General features: G+C 42.4%; 1 protein-coding gene across 1 annotated transcript in view; it reads right to left on the bottom strand.

Annotated features, from left to right (window-relative positions):
* The window catches only part of DNAJC15 (DnaJ heat shock protein family (Hsp40) member C15), a 75,205-nt gene that overhangs the window by 36,749 nt on the left and 11,528 nt on the right, over positions 1 to 26,928 (bottom strand). Inside the window, exon 2 of the mRNA XM_077483197.1 lies at positions 1,980 to 2,031. Coding sequence (XP_077339323.1) covers positions 1,980 to 2,031 — 52 coding nt within the window. The remainder of the gene's footprint in view (positions 1 to 1,979; positions 2,032 to 26,928) is intronic.

Below are 26,928 nucleotides of genomic sequence, written 5' to 3'. Positions count from 1 at the left end.
GCGCCGGATGGTATCCCAGCCGAGGTGTATATCAATATGGGGAACAGCTATTGTATAGACTGTTGGGGATATTTTATGCTGCCAAAACAACCGGGTGCCTTCCTCCCTCTATGACTAAAGCCATTATAGTCTTAGTATTGAAACCTGGCAAGGACCCTTTAGACCAAGGCCAATATCCCTTCTGCAATCAGACATGAAAAAAAGGGCCAAGGTGCTGGCCCTAAGACTGAACAAGGTTATAGCTTCCATAATTTATTTGGATCAAGCAGGGTTCAAGTCTCAGAAATCTATGGCCATAAATTTACACAGGTTATTTGTCAATCTACAATCCACTTCCGATAATATGGGGGACAGGGCATTACGCTCCTTGTTGTCTGAAAGTTTGGCCACTATTCAGTTTTAGCGATTAACTGTACCAAGTCCGCTCTCATGCCAATAAATAAGAAATCAGGCCCGCAGGTGACAAATCTACTAGACATCCCCGTTTCCATGGAGTTCAGTTATCTGGGGATATAGGCTACACCTAACCCTCTAGAATATATCACTTTAAATCTGCCCCCTCTATTGAATCACTGCAGGGATCGGGTAAAGGTGTGGTCTAGATTGAAACTATCTCTGGTGGGCAGGATAAATTTGATCAAAATTATCTTGATGCCACAGCTCCTTTATATACTCCACAACCCCCCCCCCCCCCCCCCATGATTGTCCTGCTTTAAAAAAAAAAAAGAGAGAAGGGTTATTAACTCCATTTTTAGGTCCCTTATTTGGCTAAACTCAACAGCAAGGGTAAAATTGGAACAGTTGCAGCATTCTAAGGAGGCAGGATGGATGGCACTTCCAAATCCATGACTGTACTGTCTAGCCTCCCAACTCCAACACATAGCTAGGGTTCTGAGCCATCCTAGTGCTCCAGTGCTGAATTTGGTGGACCCTACAGCACACCTTCTCCGGTTTACAATGGAGGGGTATTGGGGGGGGGCGGTGGATGGCCTGGAGGCGCTGAGGTTTTCCAAATGCCATTTCCTACCTACAACTTGATGCAGAAAGTATGGAACAAAGCTAGGAGCTTTACAACAAGTAGAGGGTTTCACCAGGTTTAGCCCCATAGCCCCATTTGGGGAAACAAGCGATATTTGGAGAGATTAAAAATGGCATGAGATGGCAACAATATGGGATTACACATATGACACAAATATTTAGAGATGGTAAACTTTGCCTGTTCAATGCTTTGCAGTCGGAATTTAAACTCCCTGCCTCCATGCCGTTTTATTATTTCCAACTCCAACACGCAGTTAAAGCCTAACTGGACAGTGATGCTTGGACCCAGAGCCTCATGCCCATTTTCAATTACATGAGAGAAGTAACCTTGAATAAAGGTTTTTTATCTCGTGCAGCTCTATGCTGCTAAACAAATTCCTACCCGACAGCCCCGCAGGGATCATATCCAAGTGGGAAAGGGATATAGGAGCCTTAGAGGAGGACCAATGGGAGGAGGCTCTCTGCAGTTCCCCTATGCTCCCTAAATGTGGCCCAAAGTTTGTCCCAGTTATATGTACTCCTGCGCGTCCATTACACGCCATCTAGACTGGTGAGAATAGGGGTGCAAGATGATCCTTCCTGTAAATCAAATTCTATTTGATTTAAAAAAAGTTTCAAAGAGCCATAGAGGGGAGTGTGTTTTGGCTAACAAACAGGTAATATATGCAAAGTATACAGCACTTATATGGACATTATAATAGGAATTAGAAGTCCAACAGCAATAAAATATTCTACAATAATTACAGACTTTTTGCTTCAATCCAAATTCTTCAGTCAAGACACATCTAGCTTTAGAAAAGGAATCATTGACCTTGACCCACCACCATTAAAGCAGGTTTGCTTTAAGAGGAATGTTTGACCCGCTACCAATAAAGTTGGCTTTTCCCTTTAAAATCTCACTTACCAAAGAGGAAATAAACACATAATGTTATTATGCGTACCTGCAAAAGCTGCAACTGCAACTCCAAGACCCACTGCCATCAATGTCCCTCCCTAAAAAGAAACAAAAAAGTTTGTTTATATAATTTATATAACTAAATATAAAACATACATGTATAACAAAATTGCAATAAAACCACATACATACAATACATGGAAAAGCAACCAAAATACTGTGCGTGGGAAAAACTGATAAGAAAAATCAAATGTACAATCATTTGTAGTATATTAGTGCAATAGTAGAAAAGAAATCAATAATTCCATTATATAGTATATCCTGTTGTGGTTACACTTATATCAAAGCAACCCTCACTCTAGGCCCCACCTTAAAGTCCTTTACTTATCTATGCCCAATCATGCATTCTGCAATTCTATTCATTGCTATGGACATAAGCAAAACTGTGCAAGATATGTTAGATGTGAATCCTAGCCATGAGGACAGCAATTAAAAAATAAAAAACACACACCTTTTTTGACTGGAGAAAAAGATTAATATTTCTGGTAATTTTTTTTTTATTGCCGCCTGTCATTCTCTACCAATAATTTAATGACAATACTTTCTCATACTAGTAAATGGAACAGTCGTATAGCAAAAGCCAATAAATTAAAGATTCTTTTGCAAGTCCAAATATACCTGGAAAAGGCAGAAGAAGAGAAAGTTACACAACACAAGCTTCAGGAAGTACATTACCAGGGATCATGCAAGACACTCTATGAATTCTGTAATTATTTAACCACTTAAAGACAACAGTAAAGTTAGTCCATTTTTTTATATCGTAAAAGATAATGTTACGCCAAGTAAATTAATACCAAACATGTCACAATCGACTCCGCCGATAACGACGGCTCCCGCCACCGATAACGGTGATCTTGTGTGATTCTGCCACAGAGACCACCATTATTGTAAACAGAACCGCCAGCTCTAAAGATGGATACCTCGGTTGTGGCAGCAGCTGCTGCCATTACCGAGATATCCATCTTCAAACTGCTGATGTATATATACATAAGCCGGTCAGTAAGTTGTTAAATAAGCCTCATTTGGAAGTTTTTCTCCTACCAAGGAGACAATACTGAGCGCATAGCTCACACAGTGGCAACACTTTTGACGCCCATGATAGCTGCCTCAGTGAAGAAGGCAGTGAATGCAGGGATGAAACAGGACGAGACTTCGCCATCATCACTATGGACGTGGAGAAATCCTTCGTTATAACGTTAGTTTTGAGTTGCTTTCAATGACCATGCCAAAAAATTAGGCTTACTGGCCCCTTTAAACATCTCGTAAACGCCATGTACACCCCGTGGCCAGCCTGGCAATGGCTAGCCTTCTCTTGGACGAATTCCACCTCGACAATGGCATGGGACAAGCCCTATCCCCGCTGCTATTTAATCTTGCGTTAGAACCCCTTTCTTGATACTTAACCCAAAAGGCCCCATTACATGGGATTAGCATTGGCAAACATGAACTACGCACCTCCCTCTTCGTCGACGATGTTCTTATCGTCTCAGCTAATCCCTTCTGACTCCCACGCCAAATAATTTCACTACTTCTGCAGCACAAGAATATTAAAATTTTAAAGCCATCTATAAATTTATCTGGCAGAATAAACGACCAAGTATTGCTTTTGCAAAATTATATCTTCACAGGCGTAAAGGGGGTATTAGTCTTCCTAATATCAGAGCACACAATCCTCCCGCTGTTCAAACTACCCCATTGAATCTCTAATGACCCACCCTTACTCCTTGGTGGCCAATCTGCACTGCAAGTGGAAATCTATTCCCTCAACCATACAATTTAACCTCCTCTTACAGGACACAGCCATAGCCTGGAGCGAAGCAAGAAAAAGTCAAACTCTCCCCCTTCATGTCCAGGCCCCTTTCCGATCCAGGGCAACCCAAACTTCACTCCGAGGATGGATCACAAACCTTTTTCTATCTAGCAAAAAAAAAAAATAAGCCTTACCAAATTCTCTATACTATGCGGCCCACCTTCTCAGCCATTGCTGAAACATTCTACCTCCCCCAGTCCCATGCTTTTAATTCTGGGCAATGTGTCAGCGTAATTCGCAACTCATGCAGAGAGGAGCACAAATCATCTGCTCCAGAAGAAGACTCCTATACTGTCTGACATCTACAAACCTCTCTTGCACATGACCACTCCTATGATAGCAACCTCAGCAGCAGCAAACTGGGGTAGAGACTTTCCAGATACAGACAGACATAGTAGATAAACTTCTACTAGGCTGCAACAAAATCCTACAACTGATCCCCAACGAATCTTGGAGAGAAACCCAACTACAAAATTCTTCATGGTACCTTTCCACTCAGAAAAGAACAACCAGGGCACCGCCACCTATGCCACCAGGCAAGGCCTTCCTTAACTCACCGTTTCTGGGCATGCGCCTACATCTCCACCTTCTGGGATCAAGTCATATCGTTTATATATGGTATAACCCTGTTGAAATTGCCAAAAGACCCCCTGCTTTTCATCTTCAGGTACTGGGACAATCAACTACTACCATGGTCACCTAACACCCACAACTAGTGGGACTCGAGATCCAAAAAAGTCATTCAACATGACCACCCTCCTTCCTCACCGGTACCCCAATCATCGGCATCCCAACTGAGAGCACTCAGCTCATGACGTCACAGTCCTAGTGTCTTTCTACAGTATAATTGGTGTACGCCCCCCCTCCCCCCAACCCTTCCTTACTCCCCCCCTCTTTTGTTCCACCTTGTAGTTTAGGGATCCTCCACAGATGATCCACCCAGTTATCTCTTCATGGAAGTTTTTCTTATATGATGTTTCTTACTACTCTAGTTTTACAGTCTACCCATGTAAACAACGCCTAGGCTACATGGTTTATGCCAAATGTTTTATGAAAATGTATTACCACCATTGTCATAGGCTGTACTGCAATTTCCTTCAATAAAATATATTGGAAAAAAAAAGAAAAATTTTCTATTGGGTTTTGTGAAATTATATGCAGAGCCACACTTCAACATTGTCTGCTATAAGTAATGACAGCTCTTCATAGAGGTACATGAAGTAAGGTTGGAAAAACAAAAGATAAAAGGATTGGAGCTTCATTACAGAGATGCCATTTTCAGAAAAGCTATGTGTCAATGCAAGACAGACTGTCATAGTACTTCTTCTCCTTTGGCCCATAGACCTTTCATGCAGAGTGTTATTTACATGTGCAACACATTAGCAGTAAGTGAAACTTGAAAGCAGGAGGGAAGCCATCTGCTTTATCCCCAGCTGGAAGTATTACAAATCCTGAAGAATGTTTCTACTGAGCAGAAATGATTCACATCCCATTCTCAAGCATTGACATTCCTACATTCTGCTGAGGCATCTATTCTTTTTTTATTTATTTTTTTTATGTGCCATCCTCGTATTTTTATGCCTTCTACAGTTTATTTCAAATTCTGTGAACAAAGCACTTTGATTTTATTTCAATGTCCTGCAAACAAAAAATATGCCGATTCATCAGAGCGATTGCCAAAAAAGTATGGCACTACCTGCGGAGCAGAAAGAAATAAAACATTGCATGATGGTTATAATTCTGCAAAGTTGCCGTTACAAATACAATACCTAACTTCATATTTACCTGAGTGCAGGAGTGGTGCATTCTTAGTAGTATTAAACACAAGGAACAACATCCTGGTTATTATCTAGCTTAGTACCTTAAAAACAAACCTTTACTTCTCTGTGCTTTGCTCTAAAAACTTAAAGTGCAAATTCACCTTTACAGAAAAATCTGTAAGGTGAACTTACACAGGACCCCCAAATCCCGCTGACCTGCATGGGGACGATTGCCCATTCTGAGCCCTGGGGCTTAGAAATTCCCTTTCTCTCTTCTACCTCGCTGAGAGGATGGGCTATGTGGGTTTTGATTGGTGGGCGCTGCCCATGTGACTTCACTGACCAATTAGAATGCTCCTAATTGGGTACATTTAGGAGCTTAAGCTCTGGGGATTTCTATACCGGGGCTCAGAACAGGCAATCGCCACCATGCAGGTCAGCGGGACTGGGGGGGGGGGGTGTCTTGTTCACCCTTACAGATTTTTCTGTAAAGGTGAACTTACCCGTTGAAGTACAGCCAAACCTTGTTAGGCTGCACTTCTCCTGTGGATCACAGGAGTGCAGTTTGCACTGCACATCTGTGACCCCTTTTCAGTAGGCAACGGGCCTGAATCCCGCAATCGACTGATGCCACAGAGCTGGTCCAGCCACAGGGCAAGATCGCAACAATAAAGTCAGAATTCGCCTATGTCTGGGCTGGCATTCAGCTCAGTCTCTCAGCAAGCCATTGAGAGGCTGAGCACTCGAGTGATCATGGGGGGGGGGGTTTGTAGCAGAGCAGAGCCTTGAGAAATGAGCTATCAGCAGTCTTTGATCTCTCAGTTCTCAGTCTTAGAGCCAGCGGGGGACAGATGCAGCATCAGACCTTATTGTTGGCTTACTTATAGGTACAAGTCAGACGTGGAAGTTTACTCCCACTTTGAGATTTCTTCTTTTTGCCCTCTGCTGCTCTTCCCCCTACTTCAATTAGTACTACATTTCCCATGATTCCCAATGAACTGCCTGTAATGAGCAACTGCCTAAGATACATTGTGCATTGCCCGTAATGCCATATGCCCCATGTCAGTGTGTCTATGCGCGGCCTCCAGGGAGACCCTGCAATGTAACACAGTTAATCTATAGGGGGACATTAAAGGCATTATAAGCCTTACTATCTACACAGTGCGTTTTCTACCTGTAGTTATAGAAGGTCATTTGAAGCCTTGTACACAGCCTACAGGATAGTAAATATTCACATTCTGGTGTCAGCAGTTTCTGTTCAAGCATGAGGCATGCCGCAAGACACTGCACAGGTTATGGCATGATCTCTGTCTGTAGCCCAAGAACTGACACTTCCTGTAAAGAAACTATATATCCCACAAACCCTGGGTCTTTCAGTCTAGTGTTTTGTAGGTGAAAACTTCATAGTGACTAGATCTGAAACATACATAAGCAGGCAAATGTAATGAAGAGAAGATAGGTTATCATATTAGCACTCCCACATTTGTGAAGCAACACAGAGAATTGGCGAAGCATTGACTGGATGCTCCTTGTCCCTTTAGTGAATCTGGGCAAGCTTGGTAAAGGAATACATGAACATAGGGAAATCCATCAGCCACAACACTACACACTGCAGACACAACCTGTGAGCCCATTATTACAAGGTGAGGTAAACCAACATAGGGAACAAAACGACACTTATACTTCGTTAAAACACCAAAAACATATGAAAAAGTGTACAATGCCTTTTAAAAAACCCACTATCAAAGGCTCATTATGCTGTGGTAACAAAAAGGGGACGGTAAACAATACTGATGCAAGGTCCGCTGCTACTTTTCATGGAAGGTTTAATAGCACTAACTAAAAATCTGGTCAAAATGTAAAACTCAATAAATATGCTTTGTAAATACTCACCGACTTGTTTTTTTGTTTCCTTATTATTTAAAGTAAATAATTGATTTAATAGTTTACTATTTAGGTCTAAACAGGCTTGATCCCATCAGTGGTCATCCTGTATCAGCTCCAAAATCATCTCAATGAAAACTGTCTTACTAGGTACATTGGAGGCTTGGCACACTTCCATAAAATGTAATACATTTAATCATTTAACCCTTCTACATGCCGCCTTTACTCTTTCATATGTTAAAATCATTGAATACAGTACCTTTGCAATTAGTTTAGGGGGAAAAAAAAATAAAAAAATAAAAATAAAGTATCCAGGTTGATTAAAAATGTAATTTGTTTGGAAGCCATACACATAGTAACGGGGGCTGGCTCCTAACAGCTGCTGATTTTTCCTAAAATGGAGGAGATTCGATTTTAGTTGTTTTGGTTATGCACCAGTCTCTAATTCACCAGGCAATGGAAGCAGTGGTGTTCCACTAAAAAATTATTTACAGCATTATAATCTTTAGGTATACACACAGATTTACTGAATTAGTTAATCTAGTGGTAAGAAGTAGCAGTAAACCGTTACGCTATTGTTAGAGACAAGAGTTAAGAGGTTCATTTTAAGAGATGTGTAGTGGATGCAAGGAAGGATAGGATTTATGCGCGGATTAGGTTACAGTAGTTCTAAACCCAATCATTTACACGTAAATGATAGACAGAATATCAACGAAAATCCAGAAGAAACAGGTGATACAAATGTTGAGTTGTAGTTCAGTGAGAAAAATAAGTATTTGATCCCAATGCAAAATATGACTTAGTACTTGGTGAAGAAACCCTTGTTGGCAAGCACAGAGGTAGAAAGTAGTTTCTTGTAGTTGGTTACCAGGTTTGCATACATCTCAGGAGGGATTTTGGTCCACTCTTCTTTAACCACTTCAGTGCCGGAAGGTTTAACCCCCTTAACCACTTGCCGCCCGCCCATTGTCAAAGGACCGCAGCAAAGGGGTTTCAAAATCCTGACTGGACGTCATAGACTGTCCTCAGGATTTTGAGCCACTGTGCGCCCCCGGGAGCGCGCACCGCGGTGATCGTTGTTGCGGTGTGTCAGTCTGACACCCCGTAACTACAATCCCGGTAAAGAGTCTCCGACGGAAACTCTTTACCACGTGATCAGCCGTGTCCAATCACGGCTGATCACAGTGTAAATAGGAAGAGCCGGTGATCAGCTTTTCCTCACTTGCGTCTGTCAGACGCGAGTAGAGGAGAGCCGATCGGCTGCTCCTCTGACAAGGGGGGAGTCTGTGCTGATCGATTATCAGCACAGCCCCCCCCCCCCCCCCCCCCCAAGGATGCCCACACTGGACCACCAGGGATGCCCAGCACCAGATATGCCATCCTAGACCACCAGGGATGCCAGTCAGTGTCAACAATGGATGCCAGTGCCCACAATGAATGCCAATCAGTGCCCACAATGGGCATCACTGATTGGCATCCATCAGTACAATACAATGCCGCCTAGCCATGCCCATTCGTGCCGCCTAGCCATGCCCATTCGTGCCAGCTATCGGTGCCAGTGTCCACCCGTGTCGCCCATCAGTGCCACCTATCAGTGCCCATCAATGCCGCCTCATCAGTGCCCCTCAGTGCCGCCCCATCAGTGAAGGAGAAAAACGTACTTATTTACAACGTTTTGAAACTGAAACAAAAAAAAAAAATAATAATAATAATAATAATTTTTTTTTTTTCAAAATTTTTGGTCTTTTTTTATTTGTTTAGCAAAAAATAAAAACCGCAGAGGTAATCAAATACCACCAAACTAAAGCTCTATTTGTGGGGGGAAAAAAAAAATGATAAAAATTTCATTTAGGTACAGTGTAGCATGACCGCGCAATTGTCAAAGTGCGACAGCGCAGAAAGTTCAAAATTGGTCTGGGCAGGAAGGTGTTTAAGTGCCTGGTATTGATGTGGTTAACGACCAGGCCATTTTTTGCAATACGGCACTGTGTCGCTTTAACCGACAATTGCACGGAAGTGAGATGCTGTACCCAAACAAAATTGATGTCCTTTTCCCACAAATAGAGCTTTCTTTTGGTTGTCATTTTGAGGTATTTACCAGTTTAAGACAATATGCATTCTGCTACATATTTTTGGTAAAGAAAGAGAAAAAAAAAATTCACAATAAGCGTTTGACTGGTTTGTGAAAAAGTTATAGTGTATACAAAATAGGGGATAGATTTATGGACCTATTTAAAAAAAAAAAAAAAAAGAAGTTTTTACTGGTAATGGTGGCAATCAAATTTTTTGTGGGACTTGGACATTGCAGCGGTCAAATCTGACCCCAAATGACAATGGTGATAGTGGTTTTTGGTGACCAGTGACTTTATTACATTGATCGGTGCCATAAAAAAAAAAATGGTATGGAAGGGGTTAACACTAGGGGGCAATCAGGAGGATAACTGTGTTCCCTGGGTGTGTTCTAACTGTGTGGGGGCTGGGCTGCCTGTGACGACAAAGATCGCTGTTCCTGATCATTAGGAACAGCAGATCTCAGAGTTGTCCCCTGACAGAACGGAGGAATCTGCCTTATTTACCTAGGCAGATCCCCGCTCTGTCTCTCCTGGCCAGGGACATCCAGTCTAACATGCAGTTTAACATGCATGTCAGTTTACGCTGGAGAGCCGACCTGCCGCAGTATCTACACACTGTGGCTGGTCGGCAAGTGGTTAAATCCTTAAGGTTTCTTTGCTCTTGCTTGGCAACTCGATGTTTAAGCTCCCTCCATAAGGTCTGGAAACTGGCTAGGGCACTCCATGACCTTAATGTGCTTCTTCATGAGCCACTCCTTTGTTGCCTTGATGGTATGTTTTGGGTCATTATCATGCTGGAAGACCAATCCATGACCCATCTTCAGTGATCTCAGTGTTTCAGAGGGAAGAAGGTTCTCATACAAGATTTTACATTACATGGCCCAGTCCATTGGTCCCTCAATGTGAAATAGTAAGCCTGTACCTTTAGCAGAGAAATAGCCACAAAGCATCATGTTTCCACCTCCGTGCCTGACTGTAGGGATGGTGTTAAGGTCATTGTCAGAATTTTTTTTTCCTCCAAACACAGCAGGTCGAGTTAATGCCAAAGAGCAAAATTTTGGTCTCATCTGACCACAGCACTTTCTCCCAATCCTTCTCTGAATCATTTAGAGGTTCATGGGCACACTTCAGATGGGCCTGTACATGCGCCTTCGCGAGGAGGGGTATCTTGAGGACGTTGCAGGATTTCACTCCATGACAGCCCATTGTGTTATCAATGGTTTGTTTGGCGACTATGGTCCCAACTGCCCTGAGATCATTTACAAGCTCTTCCTGTGTAGTTCTGGGCTGGTCCCTCACTTTTCTCATGATCATCTTTACCTCATGAGGCAAACTTTTGCATGGAGCCTCAGACAAAGGGCGATTGATGATTATTTTGCATTTCTTCTATTTGCGAACACACAACAGATGTCACTTTCTCACCAAGAATCTTGACGATGGTCTTGTAGCCCATTCCAGCCTTGTGCAAGTCTACAATCTTGTCCCTCACGTCCTTTGACAGCTCATTGATCTTGCCCATGATCGTGAGGCTTGAATGGAAGAAAGATGCTGTGGACAGGTGTATTTTATACACATAATGAGTTGTTGTTATGAGCAGCTTCTTAACCACTTAAGGACCGCCGTACTGCCATTGTACGTCATCACCCCCTTTTGGCAGTGTCACTAAGCGATCATTTTTCTGATCGCTGCATTAGTGTCGCTACTGTCGCTAGGTAGCTAGTTTTTTTTTTTAGGTTCACCGCCTGGTTTTTATAGCGCTAGGTACCCCGATATACTATCCAATAATGGTTTTAACCCCCTGATTGCCCCTAGTTAACCCTTTCACCAGCGATCACAGTATAAATGTCACTGGTGACGCTGGTTAGCCAGTTAGTTATTTAGGTTCCCCGTCAGGTTTTTATATAGCGCCAGGGACCCCCATATACTACCTAATAAAAATCTGAACCCCCTGATTGCCCCTAGTTAACCCTTTCACCACTGATCACCGTATAAGTGTTACGGGTGCCTCTGGTTAGTTTGCTTTTTATAGCATCAGGGCACCCACCATTTATTACCCAATAAAGGTTTAACCCCCTGATCACCCGGCGGGTGATATCAATTAGGTTTTAGGGTCAGGGTCTGCGTCGCCCCAGGCAGCGCTAGGTTAGTGCCAGTACCGCTAACACCCACACGCAAAGCATAAACCTCCCGTAGTGGTATAGAATCTGAACAGATCAATATCTGATCTGATCAGATCTATACTAGCGTCCCCAGCAGTTTAGGGTTCCAAAAAAACGCATTGTTAGCGGGATCAGCGCAGATACCTGCTAGCACCTGCGTTTTGCCCCTCTGCCCAGCCCACCCAAGTGCAGTATCGATCGATCACTGTCACTTACAAAACACTAAACACATAAATGCAGCGATCGCAGAGTCAGGCCTGATCCCTGCGATCACTAACAGTTTTTTTGGTAGCATTTTATATTTAAATCCGGAAGGCAGTGCTTGGTTTTCGGGGTCCCGTACGTGGCTAGGCTCCCAAAAAGTCCCACACATGTGGTATCCCCATACTCGGGAGAAGTAGCGGAATATATTTTGGGATGCAATTCCACATATAAACCATGGCATGTGTGAGCAATATATCATTTAGTGACAACTTTTTGTAAAAAAACATTTTTTTTTCTTTTTTGTCATTATTCAATCCCTTGGGACAAAAAAATAAAAATAAATATTCAATGGTCTCAACATGGCCCTCAGCAAATAGCTTGGGGTGTCTACTTTCCAAAATGGGGTAATTTGGGGGGGGGGTTTTGTGCCATCTTGGCATTTTATGGCCTTCAAAACTGATAGGTAGCGATAGGTAGTGAGGAGTAAAATAAAAAATGTATGCCCTTAGAAATCCTGAAGGCGGTGCTTGGATTTCGGGGTCCCGTACGCGGCTAGGCTCCCAAAAAGTCCCACACATGTGGTATCCCCGTACTCAGGAGAAGCAGCAGAATGTATTTTGGGGTGTCATTTCACATATGCCCATAGCATGTGTGAGCAATATATCATTTAGCGACAACTTTGTGCAAAAAAAAAAAAAGAGTTTGTAATATTCCCGCAACTTGTGGCAAAATATAAAATACTCCATGGACTCAACATGCCTCTCAGTAAATAGCTTGGGGTGTCTACTTTCCAAAATGGGGTCATTTTGGGGGGGTTTTGTGCTATTTTGGCATTTTATGGCCTTCGAAACTGTGATAGGTAGTGAGGAGTGAAATCAAAAATTTGCACCCTTAGAAATCCTGAAGGTGGTGATTGGTTTTCGGGGTGCCGTGCGCGACTAGACTCCCAAAAAGTCCCACACATGTGGTATCCCCATACTCGGGAGAAGTAGCGGAATATATTTTGGGGTGCAATTCCACATATAACTATGGCATGTGTAAGCAATATATCATTTAGTGACAACTTTTTGTAAAATTTTTATTTTTTTTTGTCATTATTCAATCCCTTAGGACAAAAAAATAAATAAATAAATAAATAAATAAATAAATATTCAATGGGCTCAACATACCCATCAGCAATTTCCTTGGGGTGTCTACTTTCCAAAATGGGGTCATTTGGGGGGGGGGGGGGTTTGTACTGCCCTGCCATTTTAGCACCTCAAGAAATGAGATAGGCAGTCATAAATTAAAAGCTGTGTAAATTCCAGAAAATGTACTCTAGTTTGTAGACGCTATAACTTTTGCGCAAACCAAAAAATATACGCTTATTGACATTTTTTTTACTAAAGACATGTGGCTGAATACATTTTGCCCTCAATGTATGACTAAAATTTAGTTTATTCGATTTTTCTTATAACAAAAAGAAGAAAATATCGTATTTTTTTCAAAATTTTCGCTATTTTTCCATTTATATCGCAAAAAATAAAATCGCAGAGGCAATCAAATACCATCAAAAGAAAGCTCTATTTGTGGGAAGAAAAGGACGCAAATTTCGTTTGGGTGAAATATTGCATGACCGCGCAATTACCAGTTAAAGCAGCACAGTGCGAAATTGGAAAAAGACCTCTGGTCCTTAAGGTGTTTATTGGTCCGGGGCTGTAGTGGTTAAATTAACAGGACTAATCTGTGTACCACATGAGCACATACTGTAGCCAGTCTGTTGGAGTCCGAATTATTGTTGGTTGGTAGGGGATCAAATACTTATTTTTACTCACTGAATCACAACTCAATTTATAACATTTGTATCATGCGATTTTCTGGATTTTTGGTTGATATTCTGTCTCGATCATTTAAAATACACCTATGATAAAAAAAAAAAAAAAAAAAAACGTATAGACCCTTCATTTCTTTGTAAGTAACTTACAAAATCTTCAAGGGATCAACTGTATATACTTAAAAGTACAAACTCACTCATCCATGTCTTGAAGGACTTTCAGGAAAATGGAAATAATGGACTTTATAGGCATGATTTAAAAAAAAAAAAAAAAAATCTCAAAACAAAAAAACACCAACAACACACACAAGTGAATATAGATATGGCTAAAAATTTTCATTGACCAATAAAACTGTCTAGAGTTCACCCGGACTCTATTGGGTAGGCCGTTAGGCCAGAGCATCCCTGAGTTTGGTGGTTGTCCCAATATAATTAAATAGAAAGTAAACTCAGGGTATATTGATTCTGCTTTACTTTAACTCAAAACGCGAGCAGGAGTTAAAAAAAAAAAAATTATATTATATATATATATATATATATATATCTATCTATCTATCTCTGTTCCCCTAAAGCCCCTCCCCTCCTGCAGAAATAACTTGGCATTAAGGCAGACAGGTGAGTGCTGAAAATTAGCAAGTGTCCGATGTATGCGTTTTATAAAAATAAAAAAAAAAAATAATGCAGTTCTATACTATATTTGTGAGCTCCTCTCTGCGCTCACGCGACTGCCTATCTGACATCAGCGAGGGATTCTCAGCCCCGCCCACTATAGCTGTCAGATCGAGAGAGGAAAGGGCGGGCAGTCACGTGAGCGCCGAGTGGCACTAGGATATAAAAAGGTAAAGAACGTCATTATGTAAAATAAAAACACATACACAGGGCAATTAGCATCAAGGAAGACAGGAGACTACCTGAAAAGCACCAAGTGGGGTTACAACCACTTTAAAGTCCAGAAGAATATATAACCAGAGTTGGTTTCTGTTACCATTTGCGTCAGCACTATACCTGATCAGGTTACCTTCCATGTTATTATATTGGGACAATCACCAAACTCAGGAATGCTCTGGCCCAGCAGCCTAGCCGATTGAGTCTGGGTGGATTCTCGACCGTGTATTGGTCAATGAGAATTTTTAGCCACCGATGTATGTGTTTTTATACTTGTCTATGTCCATAATTTTTTGCTATAAATAACATTTGTTTATGAAAAAAGTTTAAATCATGCCTATAAAGTCTATTCTTTCCATTTTCCTAAATGTTTCTGATAATTTAAAGGACGTGGCATAGTGTATTTTTCTCCTGTCCACAATGCCACCCTGTGGGGGCAGTATTAGTGCATTTATTCCTCTATGGACCTTGCTTTGTGCACTGGTCCAAAACATTTGGTGGAGGGGGTATATGGCGTGGGTTTTTTTTCACAGGGGTTGGGCTTAGTCCCTTAGTTCCAGTGAAAGGAACTCTTAAGGCGTCAGCTTACCAAGACATTTTGCACAATTTCATGCTCCCAACTTTGTAGGCACAGTTTGGGAATGGCCCCTTCCTGTTCCAACAGGACTGTGCACCAGTGCACAAAGCAAGGTCCATAAAGACATGGATGAGAGAGTTTGGGTTGGTGGAACTTGACTCGCCTGACCTCAACCCAATAGAACACCTTTGGGATGAATTCGAGTGGAGACGGCGAGTCAGGCCTTCTTGTCCACATCAGTGTCTGACCTCACAAATTTTTCTGGAAGAATGGTCAAACATTCCCACAGACACTCCTAAACCTTGTGGACAGCCTTCCTAGAAGAGTTGAAGTTGTTATAGCTGCAAAGGGTGCGCCAACTCAAAATTGAACCCTATACACCAAGACTGGTATGCCATTAAAATTAATGTGCGTGTTAAGGCAGAAATTATATTATATAAAGAGGGGAAAAAAATAAAAAAATAAAAAACACACACATATTCCTTGGATACCTCCACTTCTCAGGGTAAAAATAGGATGACCCACAAACTGAGCACCTTTATTCCAAAGCATACATAGGTCATGTGGGAAAGTAAAAAAGGTATTGCTGATCCCTTATGGCAATTTATACAATCAGGTTTCAGCCTCTTGGCTATTAGCTGTAAGGCCCGACAAACCATGCCAGTCATAGCTTGAATGGTTATCACTATCAGGCCCACTTCTCAGGCTCACAGCCAGTTCCGCATATACTGCTTCGGCCATGACAGTCAATAGATTCAAATCATGTTTGAAAGACAGGTTCTGGTGGAAGGGGGACGCAATTCTTAAAAAGCACAGAGAGGGCAATCTGTAACAAAGAAAGAATATGGCAGTAGGTGTGGCGCTGTTCCTATAATACTGTGTTATACCCTCTGCAGGTTATAACCTTATATATGAAAAAGCCCAGAGGTTGGTTAAGTGGATCCATTAAAAAACCCTGGAGGGGTTAGGGATAAGTGCCCCACCCTATGGATACTCTTTGGACTAAATGCTCCCACGCGTTTGATCCTCCGCCTATATTTGACTGTTATCTGTGAACTTTTTTGTTACCCTCTTAAGAGTTTTCCTTAATCAATTGGGCCTGATACTGACATGATTAACACTCTGGTCTAATAGTGGGATTGATTTAAACTGATATTAATTATAGAGCATTTATGAAATTAACCTGTGTTAGACCCTCTGGGGTTTTTGAGGCAAAATAGTGATATAAAAATGAAAAAAAATAATTAAAATAAATATAGTTATGTCACGTGCTCTAATAAAAGTGAAAAACCGTGCCAAAAAAAGTGACTTGTGCTCTTGAAAATTCTATGATCTCCAATACACAAAAGATACTAGATAAAAATGAATGAAAAAATATAATTGCAACATCAAATTATTAACTGGAGTACTTTCATTCATGCAATATAAACAGATGTATAAGAAATGAATAGGTATATGCACATATATATATGTGTCTTCTACATAATACCTACTCCGTATACATATAGCATAAAGATGTACCATAAACAGATAAAAGATTATACATAAAGTGACGGTGCTTAACATGGTGAACAAAATGATTTTGTACACTCCATATAAATAAATGAAAATAAAGTGACTAAAAATTAATGATACACAGAGCGACTTTGTATACTCCATATACATAAACAAAAAGTGACTGGTGCTTAACCACTTGCTTACTGGGCACTAAAACCCCCCTCCTGCCCAGACCAATCTTTCAGCGCTGATGCACTTTGAATGACAATTGGGCGGCCATACAACACTGTACCCAAATTAAATTTTTATCATTTTTTTTCCCACAAATAGAGCTTTCTTTTGGTGGTATTTAATTACAGCTGGGAGTTTTATTTTTTGCTAAACAAGCAAAAAAAGATCCAAAAATAAAAATAAAAAATCATGTTTAATAGTTTGTTATAAAATTTTGCAAACAGGTCATTTTTCTCCTTCATTGAAATGCGCCGATGAGGCGGCACTGGTGGGCACTGATAGGCTGCACTGGTGGGCACTGATAGGCACAGTTAAGGCGGCACTAATAGGCACAGTTAAGGCGGCACTGATGGGCAAAGATGGGCAAAGATGGGCACGGATGGGTGGCACTGATAGATGGGACTGATGGGCACTGATAGATGGCACGGATATGTGGCACTGGGGTGCAGCACTGTTGTTGAGGCAGATTGTGGGCACTGATAGGTGGCACTGTGGGCACTGATGGGTGGCAATTTTTTATTATTTGGGTGGCACTGGCAGGGGGCAGGTGGGCAGTGCTAAGCTGGCCGTGATCAGGACTGATGTCTCGATCACGGCCGCCGGTGGTCGGCTTTTTTTCTCCTCGCGCTGAAACATAGCCAATTACCGGCTCTGTTGTCATCACATGATCAGCTGTCATTGGCTGACAGCTGATCATGTGGAAAGGGGTCGGGATCGACCCCTTGCTCCGATCCGTGATCAGGCGAGTCTTATAGACTCGCTGATCAGAGCGCGCCCCGCGCGTGCCCCTCAGGGGGCGCGCAGGCCGCTCGTGCAAGGGACGACGTCAATAGACGTAGTCCCGGCAAAGCAGGTCCGCGCTGTAGCCGCCAATTGGCTATAGCGCGGATCTCAAGCGGTTAATTCAAAGTGACTTTGTGCTCTAAAATTGTTCCATGATTAGCCAACTTTTTCCAAGGAAATTTTTTCTCTCAAATGGGTGGTGCTGCAATTCTTATCCGTGCTCCTATTACCAATGCACTCACCAGAGCGCCCTACCCCTGTTCACAGTATGTGCCACTGTGTAGCAATCTGTGGCTCCTGGGCTTTAGTATAATGGCGCTAGTGTTAGTGAGGTTTCATTAAGTCACCAGTATTTAGAGATGTCCTCCCTGTCTCCTCATGGCATCATTTGAAATGTGTGTTGTACAGAACTTCTTTGTACCACGTTCACTGCATGGACCATTTATGTACTTTTATATGGTGATCATGCAATCATATTCTCCCTTAATTTTTTTTTCTAATTCGTAGGACATATACAGTGGTTCTCCCCTTGCCTGTCTTTTAATTTGAACATAATGCAAATATTAAATAACCTCATACTCAATCAGCAACAAGCAATCTCAAAAGTAAAAAATATGAAAAAAAGTTATAAAAACAAAATTGTAATAAAAAAAAAAAAAACACAAGAATTACGCATTAACAATTATCTAATGTTAATTCGACCAAACAAACGCCTTGATTCCATAATTCTTACAGTAGAACTAAAAAATAATTTATTACCACTTTTTGCCATCTGTGTGCCACTGGGAAGATTTCCTTTAATTTCTTGTCCCATTGCCAAAATTCCTGGTTGTCACCAGAACGAGTGCCCTTATTCAAAAATGTCCCCTCTATTCCTGTTATGGTAACATTCGCACATAGACATTTTTCATTTTCATATTTTTTTTTTGTTTTTGTAGTGGGGCATTAACTGCTTATGCTCTGACACCTAAGTAATGTTGTAATGCTGCCATCATATGCAGAAAGTTACCACTATGATCTGCTTGTGAATGAGTAAATGCAAAGAAAAATAAAGTTACGTTCTAGCACTTCCTGAATTACTGTATTTATTGGCGTATAACACGCACCCCAAGCTTAGGAGGGAAGTTTAAAGGAAAAAAACCAACAAACAAAAAAAAAAAAAAAACCAACAACTTACATTTAAATGCCCATCAATGCAGCCTTATCAGTGTCATTTGCAACCTTGTCATTGCAGCCTTGCCAGTGTCATTTGCAGACTAGTCAGTGTAGGGAAAAAAGTGCTGGTTATACGCCGATAAATACAGTAGTTTTTTTTTTATTAGTTCTTTATTTATACAATCCACAAAGAGAAGATATTTGGATTATATCAAAAACTAGAGACTATAGCGTTGCTAGAACAATGCCAAACATCCACCCTGAACAATAATAATGTAGCTTTCTGTTCTGGCAGTGTGGATTGGGTTTTTAATGATTATAGAGGATATGCAAGAAGAGGGGATAGAATGAAATAAATAAAAAAAGAGGAAGGATGAGGGGAGGATAGCAGGTCCAGAATACCCACTAATGTCTCCCAGGACCAGCCAGGTTTCCTGAATGTTGCTGAAAACCTAGGATATATGAGCAACAAATAAAATATGGTCTCTCGCTTTTTGGATAAGTATACAACCCAGGTCTCTTTCCCATTTTAGGAGTAATGGGGGTGTATACTCTCAATTGGGTTAGTAAGGAAATCATAGGACAGAGTGTGCTGTAATGGGTTTGACACTGGACCTTGAAGACAAGACAATAGAGGTATTTGACAGAGTCCCTTGGGCTACAAGAGTAATGAAAAAATGTCTAATTTGCTTGGCCTGCCCGAGCTTCAATGGGGTCAGAGGGTGGTCCGTCAAATTTCTGATATCTGGAATTAATAATCAGTCCTCTATTCTCAGGAAAAACTGTCTGGAGGTGCCAAAATATAGATGATCTAATCTAGGGGGAAAGGCGGGGCTGCCCAGTACTGGTGTCATTGTGGAAGTCCTTTTGTTCGAGGAGATAATGGAAATTAGTTCCTATAATAACACAAATTGGAAAACACTTTGAAAAATACCTAGTAGCATTTCTAGCTGCAGCCATTTTGAGTAAGGGCAGGTGATTCATGTAGCATTTATTTCCTAAATTCCATCTGCCCTCAGCTCAGATATGCAGGCTCTGGAGGGTGTACTCAGCTGAGAAAGCCCCGTTTCCAGATGAAAGAAAATAATGTTAATACTTCAGGGATGTATGCTATCAGTTTGGCTGGTTAAAACAAGTAAATTATACCTTCCAATTTATTTACTCAGCAGGAGGATTAAAAAATCCTTAAGACCCCTTTCCCACTTAGGCATTTTTCCAGGTGCTAAAGTAGCCCTTTAGCCTAAATAGCGCCTAAAAAACATCTCTCAATGCTCCCCGGTGCGCTGGCAGGATGTTAAAATTAGTCCTGCAAGCAGCATCTTTGGGGTGGTGCCCCTGCCCATTGAAATGAATGGCACCGATGTCGAAGTGCCTGCAAAGCGATTCGGCAGCAGCGCTTCTTTGGGGCCTGAAACCCTTTCCTCGGCCGCTAGCAGGCGTTAAAAGCGTCCTGCTAGTAGCCGAATAGCGTCGCTAAAACTAGCGGCGCTTTACCTCTAAAACGCAGCCAGTATGAAAGGGCTCTTAGAGAGTTAAGTTCAGCTTTGAATAATAAAATTTGTATTTTTTTTATTAACGCTTAAATCTGAATTCTGGGGATAGATAGATAGATAGAGATATATATATATATATATATATATATATATATATATATATATATATATATATATAAAAGCCCCTAAACAAAACAAGCCGTTAACCTTTGCAGTGCAGAGAGAGACCAGCTGCAAGTGTAAAGCATTGCTGCATTTTTAAGATTTCCCATTTCTTCCAATAAATGCCAGCAATGTACTGAATGCAGTTAAGTGTAGCAAGTTTACCTAGTCTGGAGCACGTCATGTTTTATGGACGGAGGTGACCTTTAGCATACTACCACGAAAATGCCATCCATGGCTAAGACTCTGCAAATTTCATTCATACAGTCCTATGCATTTAAAAAAAAAAGCTGAGGCATATCAAAGTCTAACAAATTTAAAGAGAAATGTTTAAAAAGGTTTGCTTTTTTTACTCCTTTAAACTTGTACACAGATGAGGCAGGAAAAGGAACATCCATGCTCTGTCCACCTTTTCAGACTAAAAAGACTTGATAAAATGAAATGCTAGCTACCTTTTCATAGTGAGATAAAAGGCACAAGGGTTGCAAAGTCTGAGTAAAAACAACTTCCAATGTAACTGAATACCAATAAACAAAAAGAAAAACATTTGAGGCAATAGGTTAAATTGGAAGTCAATGCTCAAAACTAAAAAATATATTTTATATATACAGTATATCTATATCCACTAGAGCTGCCACGATGCGTCAGTGTAATCGACTACGAAAACACATCGACGTGCTTGAAGGCCGTAGACGCCTCATGCTTATCTCATCTCGCGGGTAAATGGCGGTAATGGCGGCAGTGGCTGCCGCTCCTCCTCCTGCTCCAGAGAATGGGGAAAAAAGTTCCGCTGCAGCACGAAAAGCCAGACCACGACTCTCAAAATGTATGGGAATTCTTTTAACAGAAGCCAGATAAAATGGTCCTTTGTTCCCTCTGCAAAACCGAAATGGCGTACCACGGCAGCACTACTGCGATGCACGAGCACCTCAGAAGAAAACATCCTGGCGCTCTACGGCCTCAAATGGACGAGCCATCTTTGTAAGTACTTACTAGTATTTTTTTCGTTTTGGGAGACAATGGGAGTAATTTGTGGTCAATTCATTTATGCTGCTAGTAATTATTACAGATGATACATCATTATTAGTGCATGCTCAGGGGTGGGGTACCCATATTTGTTTCTGTGCTCTGCTTTGCTAATCGCTTTTTTGTAGTGGCCATCTCATGTTTTTTAAAATGTTTCACAAGGCACTTTGCACTGCAGCCCTCATTGTCTTGCTGATCTGGGGATCCCTCAGGGCATGGTTGACATTGACAACTGATGCCGCGTACACACGAGCGGACTTTTAAACATCCAAAGTCCGAAGGACCGAGTCCGTCAGACTATCCGATCGTGTGTGGGCTGCAACGGACTTTTGACTCACCAAAGTCCGAAGGACTTTAGAATATGGAACATGCTTCAAATTTTCCCGACGGAACTCCGCCGGACCCGGTCCCCTTCGAAAAATCCGCTCGTGTGTATGCTACTCCGACGGACTAAAACCGACGCTAGGGCAGCTATTGGCTACTGGCTATGAACTTCCTTATTCGAGTCGGGTCGTACGTCATCACGTTCGAATCCGTCGGAGTTTAGTGTGATCGTGTGTGGCCAAGTCCGTTCGGCCGAAAAGTCTGTCAGAACTCCGTCGGAATTCCAGCAGAACTCCGACGGAACTCCTTTGGAAGTCTGTCGGACATAAGTCCTCTCGTGTGTACGGGGCTTAACTGTAATGTATGACCAGCACACACCTGAGAGAAGAGATGCCATGCTTTTCTTCCAAAATACACAGAGCAGCAACAATATAATATTAATTTATTACAGACATTTACTACCCTACCCGTAGCCTCTTTGAAATACACAGTTCAAGTACATTATTGGCATTGAGCATTCATGTTGGTCAAACTTGGTTCAGGTTCCTAAATGTTAATTATTATTGCGTGTGTTTGTTGTTTTTTTCTCAGGAAGAGGCAAAGCTGTGTACAGGAGTTCTTCTTCCATAAAAAGGGATGTCACTGTTTGCACACCCCAAATGGCCGTTGCATATACCAATAGCATACTCAACATGATTGTAAAAGATATGAGACCTCTTTCTATTGTAGACGGTCAAGGATTTTGTGAGATGATCAACACGTTTTACCCAGGATACACACTTCCCTCCAGGTCCCATTTCACTACGCTGATGGAGAAGAAATATGAGGAGAATGATGTGTCACATGGCACTTCATCAATGAAGACTGGAATCTTACATCGTACAATCTGACCACTATGCTACTTGAAGATCGGCACACAGCTGAAAACTTTGCTAACTGGGTGGAAAAAGCAGCTGAGATATCCATGGCCAATGTAAATGTAGTTGTCCAAGATAACGCTGCAAATGTTGTCACTGCTCTGCGTATTTTGGAAGAAAAGCATGTAATCTCTTCTCTTAGGTGTGCTGGTCATACATTGCAGTTAGTTGTCAACCATGCCCTGAGGGATCCCCAGATCAGCAAGACCCCGAGGGCTGCAAAGTGCCTTGTGAAACATGTTTTAAAAAAAATGAGCTGGCCACTACAAAGCATAAAGCAAAGCAGCAACAAATGGGTACCCCTTAGCATGCACTAATAAATGATGTATCCGTAAGATGGAACAGTACTTTACACATGATCAGCCGCCTGCTTGAACAGAGGTGGCCTGTGACTACAACTCTTTCCGATCCTGATGTCACACCATGAGGGAAGTGCTTCCTGGATTTAAAACATGATCAGTGGAGCTTACTTGAGGAAGTGGAACAAGTCCTGAAGCCATTTGAGTGTGCTACTGTTTTCTTGAGTGGAGAGTCCTATGTGACTGCTTCCGCTCTACCTCCTCTGGTAAAGGGCCTCCAGAAATCCATACAGAGCACAATTTGCTAGACAGCAGCAGTCAAGGCTTTCCAAAGTGTTGCTGCACAGGAGATGACATCAAGATGGGAGCGGAAAACTAAATTCAGAGATGATGGTGGAGAAAATATGTTTTATTGCAGCAGCTCTGGACCCCAGATTCCACAAATTTAAATTCCTGCCAGCAGAAGACAGTTTAAAAGTTCACCTCAAGGTCCAAGCTCTTGCTCTTGAAGTGAAAAGAAGACATGAGGAAGAGAAAACGCAACATCGATGTGAGGAACAACAGTTAGCCTGTGCAGACATGAAATTTTATTAGAACAGGCAAGTGTTTCTGTTAGACACTTTGCTTGGATCTTCAGATTCAGATGACCACCACAGTAATGGCGAGGATGACATGACTGGTCACATCCAAGATCAAGAAACCCACAGTGAAGTTGTGCGGAATGAGATACACATGTATTTCAGTGAGCAGGCTATTCTAAAGGAAGAAAATCCGCTGAAATGGTGGAAGGAAAATGAAAAGAGGTTTCCCATCTTGGCCATGCTGGCAAAGAGTTACTTGTCTGTGCCTGCAACATCAACCCCATCTGAAAGGCTTTTCTCAGTTGCTGGCAACAGTGACTAAAAAAAAAAAAAAAAAAAAAAAAAAGAAGAAGAGCAAGCCTAAATTCAGAGTATGTCGATATGCTAACCTTTCTCCATTGCAATGCTAAAATATAGCATTGCAATGGAGTAACACAGGCCCCCAACCTTTTGCACTCATGCACTGCTCTTGTTGGGCTGTATTAGTGTATTTATGATGAGATGGCTCATGGCTGCCTTCAGTGTATTGGCCATTATTTTTGCACAGACACAGTGTTGAGCAGTGCTTTTGTTGGGCTTGGTTCCTTCCTTCCTTGAAAACTGTTATCTCCTCAGGTATGTTTTATATTACAATTACAAGAAACACACCACAAAAATACTGCTCAATCGACTCTACAATAACACTATGTAAGTAATGATTAAATTACATAGTGTTATTGTATGTTGACCAGCATTTTTGTGGCGTTACTTTATAAAACAACAACACTTTAGGTCAGCAGGCATAATGCCATATAAATTCTGCCTAACACTTTGCAAAATATATTCTGAAGGCATTATGTGTGGTTGAGTAGTAAGGTTACCACACAATGCCTTCTGAATGCATCTTTTGCAAAGTGTTAGGCATAATTTATATGGCATGTTCATGCCTCATGCTGTAAAGTGTTACCTTTTATTTTTTGGCACTTTATTTTTGTATATGTCTGTGTTTTTGCACACACAGTGTTGAGCAGCAGTTCAGTGCAGCAGTGCTTTTGTTGGATATGGCTCCTTCTTGAAAACTATGTTACCTCCTCAGGTATGTTTTTTCATTAAAATTAAAAGTAACACACCACAAAAATACTGCTCAATCAACACTCTACAATAACACTATGTAATGATTACAATTACATAGTGTTATTGTATGTTGACCAGCATTTTTGTGGTGTTACTTTATAAACAACAACACTCTAGGTCAGTGATGGCGAACCTTGGCACCCCAGATGTTTTGGAACTACATTTCCCATGATGCTAATGAACTCTGCAGTGTAGTTGAGCATCATGGGAAATGTAGTTCCAAAACATCTGGGGTGCCAAGGTTCACCATCACTGCTCTAGGTCAATAGGCATAATGCCATATAAATTCTGCCCAACACTTTGCAAAAGATGCATTCTAAAGGCATTATGTGGTTGAGTAGTAAGGTTACCACATAATGCCTTCTGAATGCATCTTTTGCAAAGTGTTAGGCATCATTTATATGGCATTTTCATGCCTCATGCCCTAAAGTGATACCTTGGGCGGGGGGGGTTGGTAAAAACTAGGGATGCACGGAATGGGTTTTTTGGTGCCAAAACCGATACCGAAAATGAAAAATACACTAGGCCGAAAACCGAAACCGATACCGAAACAGCACCGATACCGAAAATGACTGTTTTTAAAAAAAAATTTTATACAGGAGGTGGTCAGACTGGGGACATGGTGCAGGAGATGGTCAGAGACTGGGGACATGGTGCAGGAGATGGTCAGAGACTGGGGACATGGTGCAGGAGATGGTCAGAGACTGGGGACATGGTGCAGGAGATGGTCAGAGACTGGGGACGTGGTGCAGGAGATGGTCAGAGACTGGGGACGTGGTGCAGGAGATGGTCAGAGACTGGGGACGTGGTACAGGAGATGGTCAGAGACTGGGGACGTGGTACAGGAGATGGTCAGAGACTGGGGACGTGGTACAGGAGATGGTCAGAGACTGGGGACGTGGTACAGGAGATGGTCAGAGACTGGGGACGTGGTACAGGAGATGGTCAGAGACTGGGGACGTGGTACAGGAGATGGTCAGAGACTGGGGACGTGGTACAGGAGATGGTCAGAGACTGGGGACGTGGTACAGGAGATGGTCAGAGACTGGGGACGTGGTACAGGAGATGGTCAGAGACTGGGGACGTGGTACAGGAGATGGTCAGAGACTGGGGACGTGGTACAGGAGATGGTCAGAGACTGGGGACGTGGTACAGGAGATGGTCAGAGACTGGGGACGTGGTACAGGAGATGGTCAGAGACTGGGGACGTGGTACAGGAGATGGTCAGAGACTGGGGACGTGGTACAGGAGATGGTCAGAGACTGGGGACGTGGTACAGGAGATGGTCAGAGACTGGGGACGTGGTACAGGAGATGGTCAGAGACTGGGGACGTGGTACAGGAGAGGGTCAGAGACTGGGGACGTGGTACAGGAGATGATCAGAGACTGCGGACGTGGTACAGGAGATGATCAGAGACTGCGGACGTGGTACAGGAGATGATCAGAGACTGCGGACGTGGTACAGGAGATGATCAGAGACTGCGGACGTGGTACAGGAGATGATCAGAGACTGCGGACGTGGTACAGGAGATGGTCAGAGACTGCGGACGTGGTACAGGAGATGGTCAGAGACTGCGGACGTGGTACAGGAGATGGTCAGAGACTGCGGACGTGGTACAGGAGATGGTCAGAGACTGCGGACGTGGTACAGGAGAGGGTCAGAAATTGCACACATGATACATGACACATGATACAATTGATACAATGCAGCCAGTGTGCGTCTCCCCTCATAGCAGCCAGTGTGTGTGTGTCCCCTCATAGCAGCCAGTGTGTGTGTGTCCCCTCATAGCAGCCAGTGTGTGTGTGTCCCCTCATAGCAGCCAGTGTGTGTGTGTCCCCTCATAGCAGCCAGTGTGTGTGTGTCCCCTCATAGCAGCCAGTGTGTGTGTGTGTGTGTGTCCCCTCATAGCAGCCAGTGTGTGTGTGTGTGTGTCCCCTCATAGCAGCCAGTGTGTGTGTGTGTGTGTCCCCTCATAGCAGCCAGTGTGTGTGTGTGTGTGTCCCCTCATAGCAGCCAGTGTGTGTGTGTGTGTGTCCCCTCATAGCAGCCAGTGTGTGTGTGTGTCCCCTCATAGCAGCCAGTGTGTGTGTGTGTCCCCTCATAGCAGCCAGTGTGTGTGTGTGTCCCCTCATAGCAGCCAGTGTGTGTGTGTGTCCCCTCATAGCAGCCAGTGTGTGTGTGTGTCCCCT

Source organism: Lithobates pipiens, unplaced genomic scaffold (assembly GCF_037356315.1).
Source record: "Lithobates pipiens isolate NorthernLeopardFrog02 unplaced genomic scaffold, aLitPip1_a1.2 Scaffold_16, whole genome shotgun sequence".
Classification (NCBI taxonomy): Eukaryota; Metazoa; Chordata; class Amphibia; order Anura; family Ranidae; genus Lithobates; species Lithobates pipiens.
The sequence above is the reverse complement of the archived record's forward strand: the minus strand, read 5'-3'. Positions and strand labels throughout refer to the sequence as shown.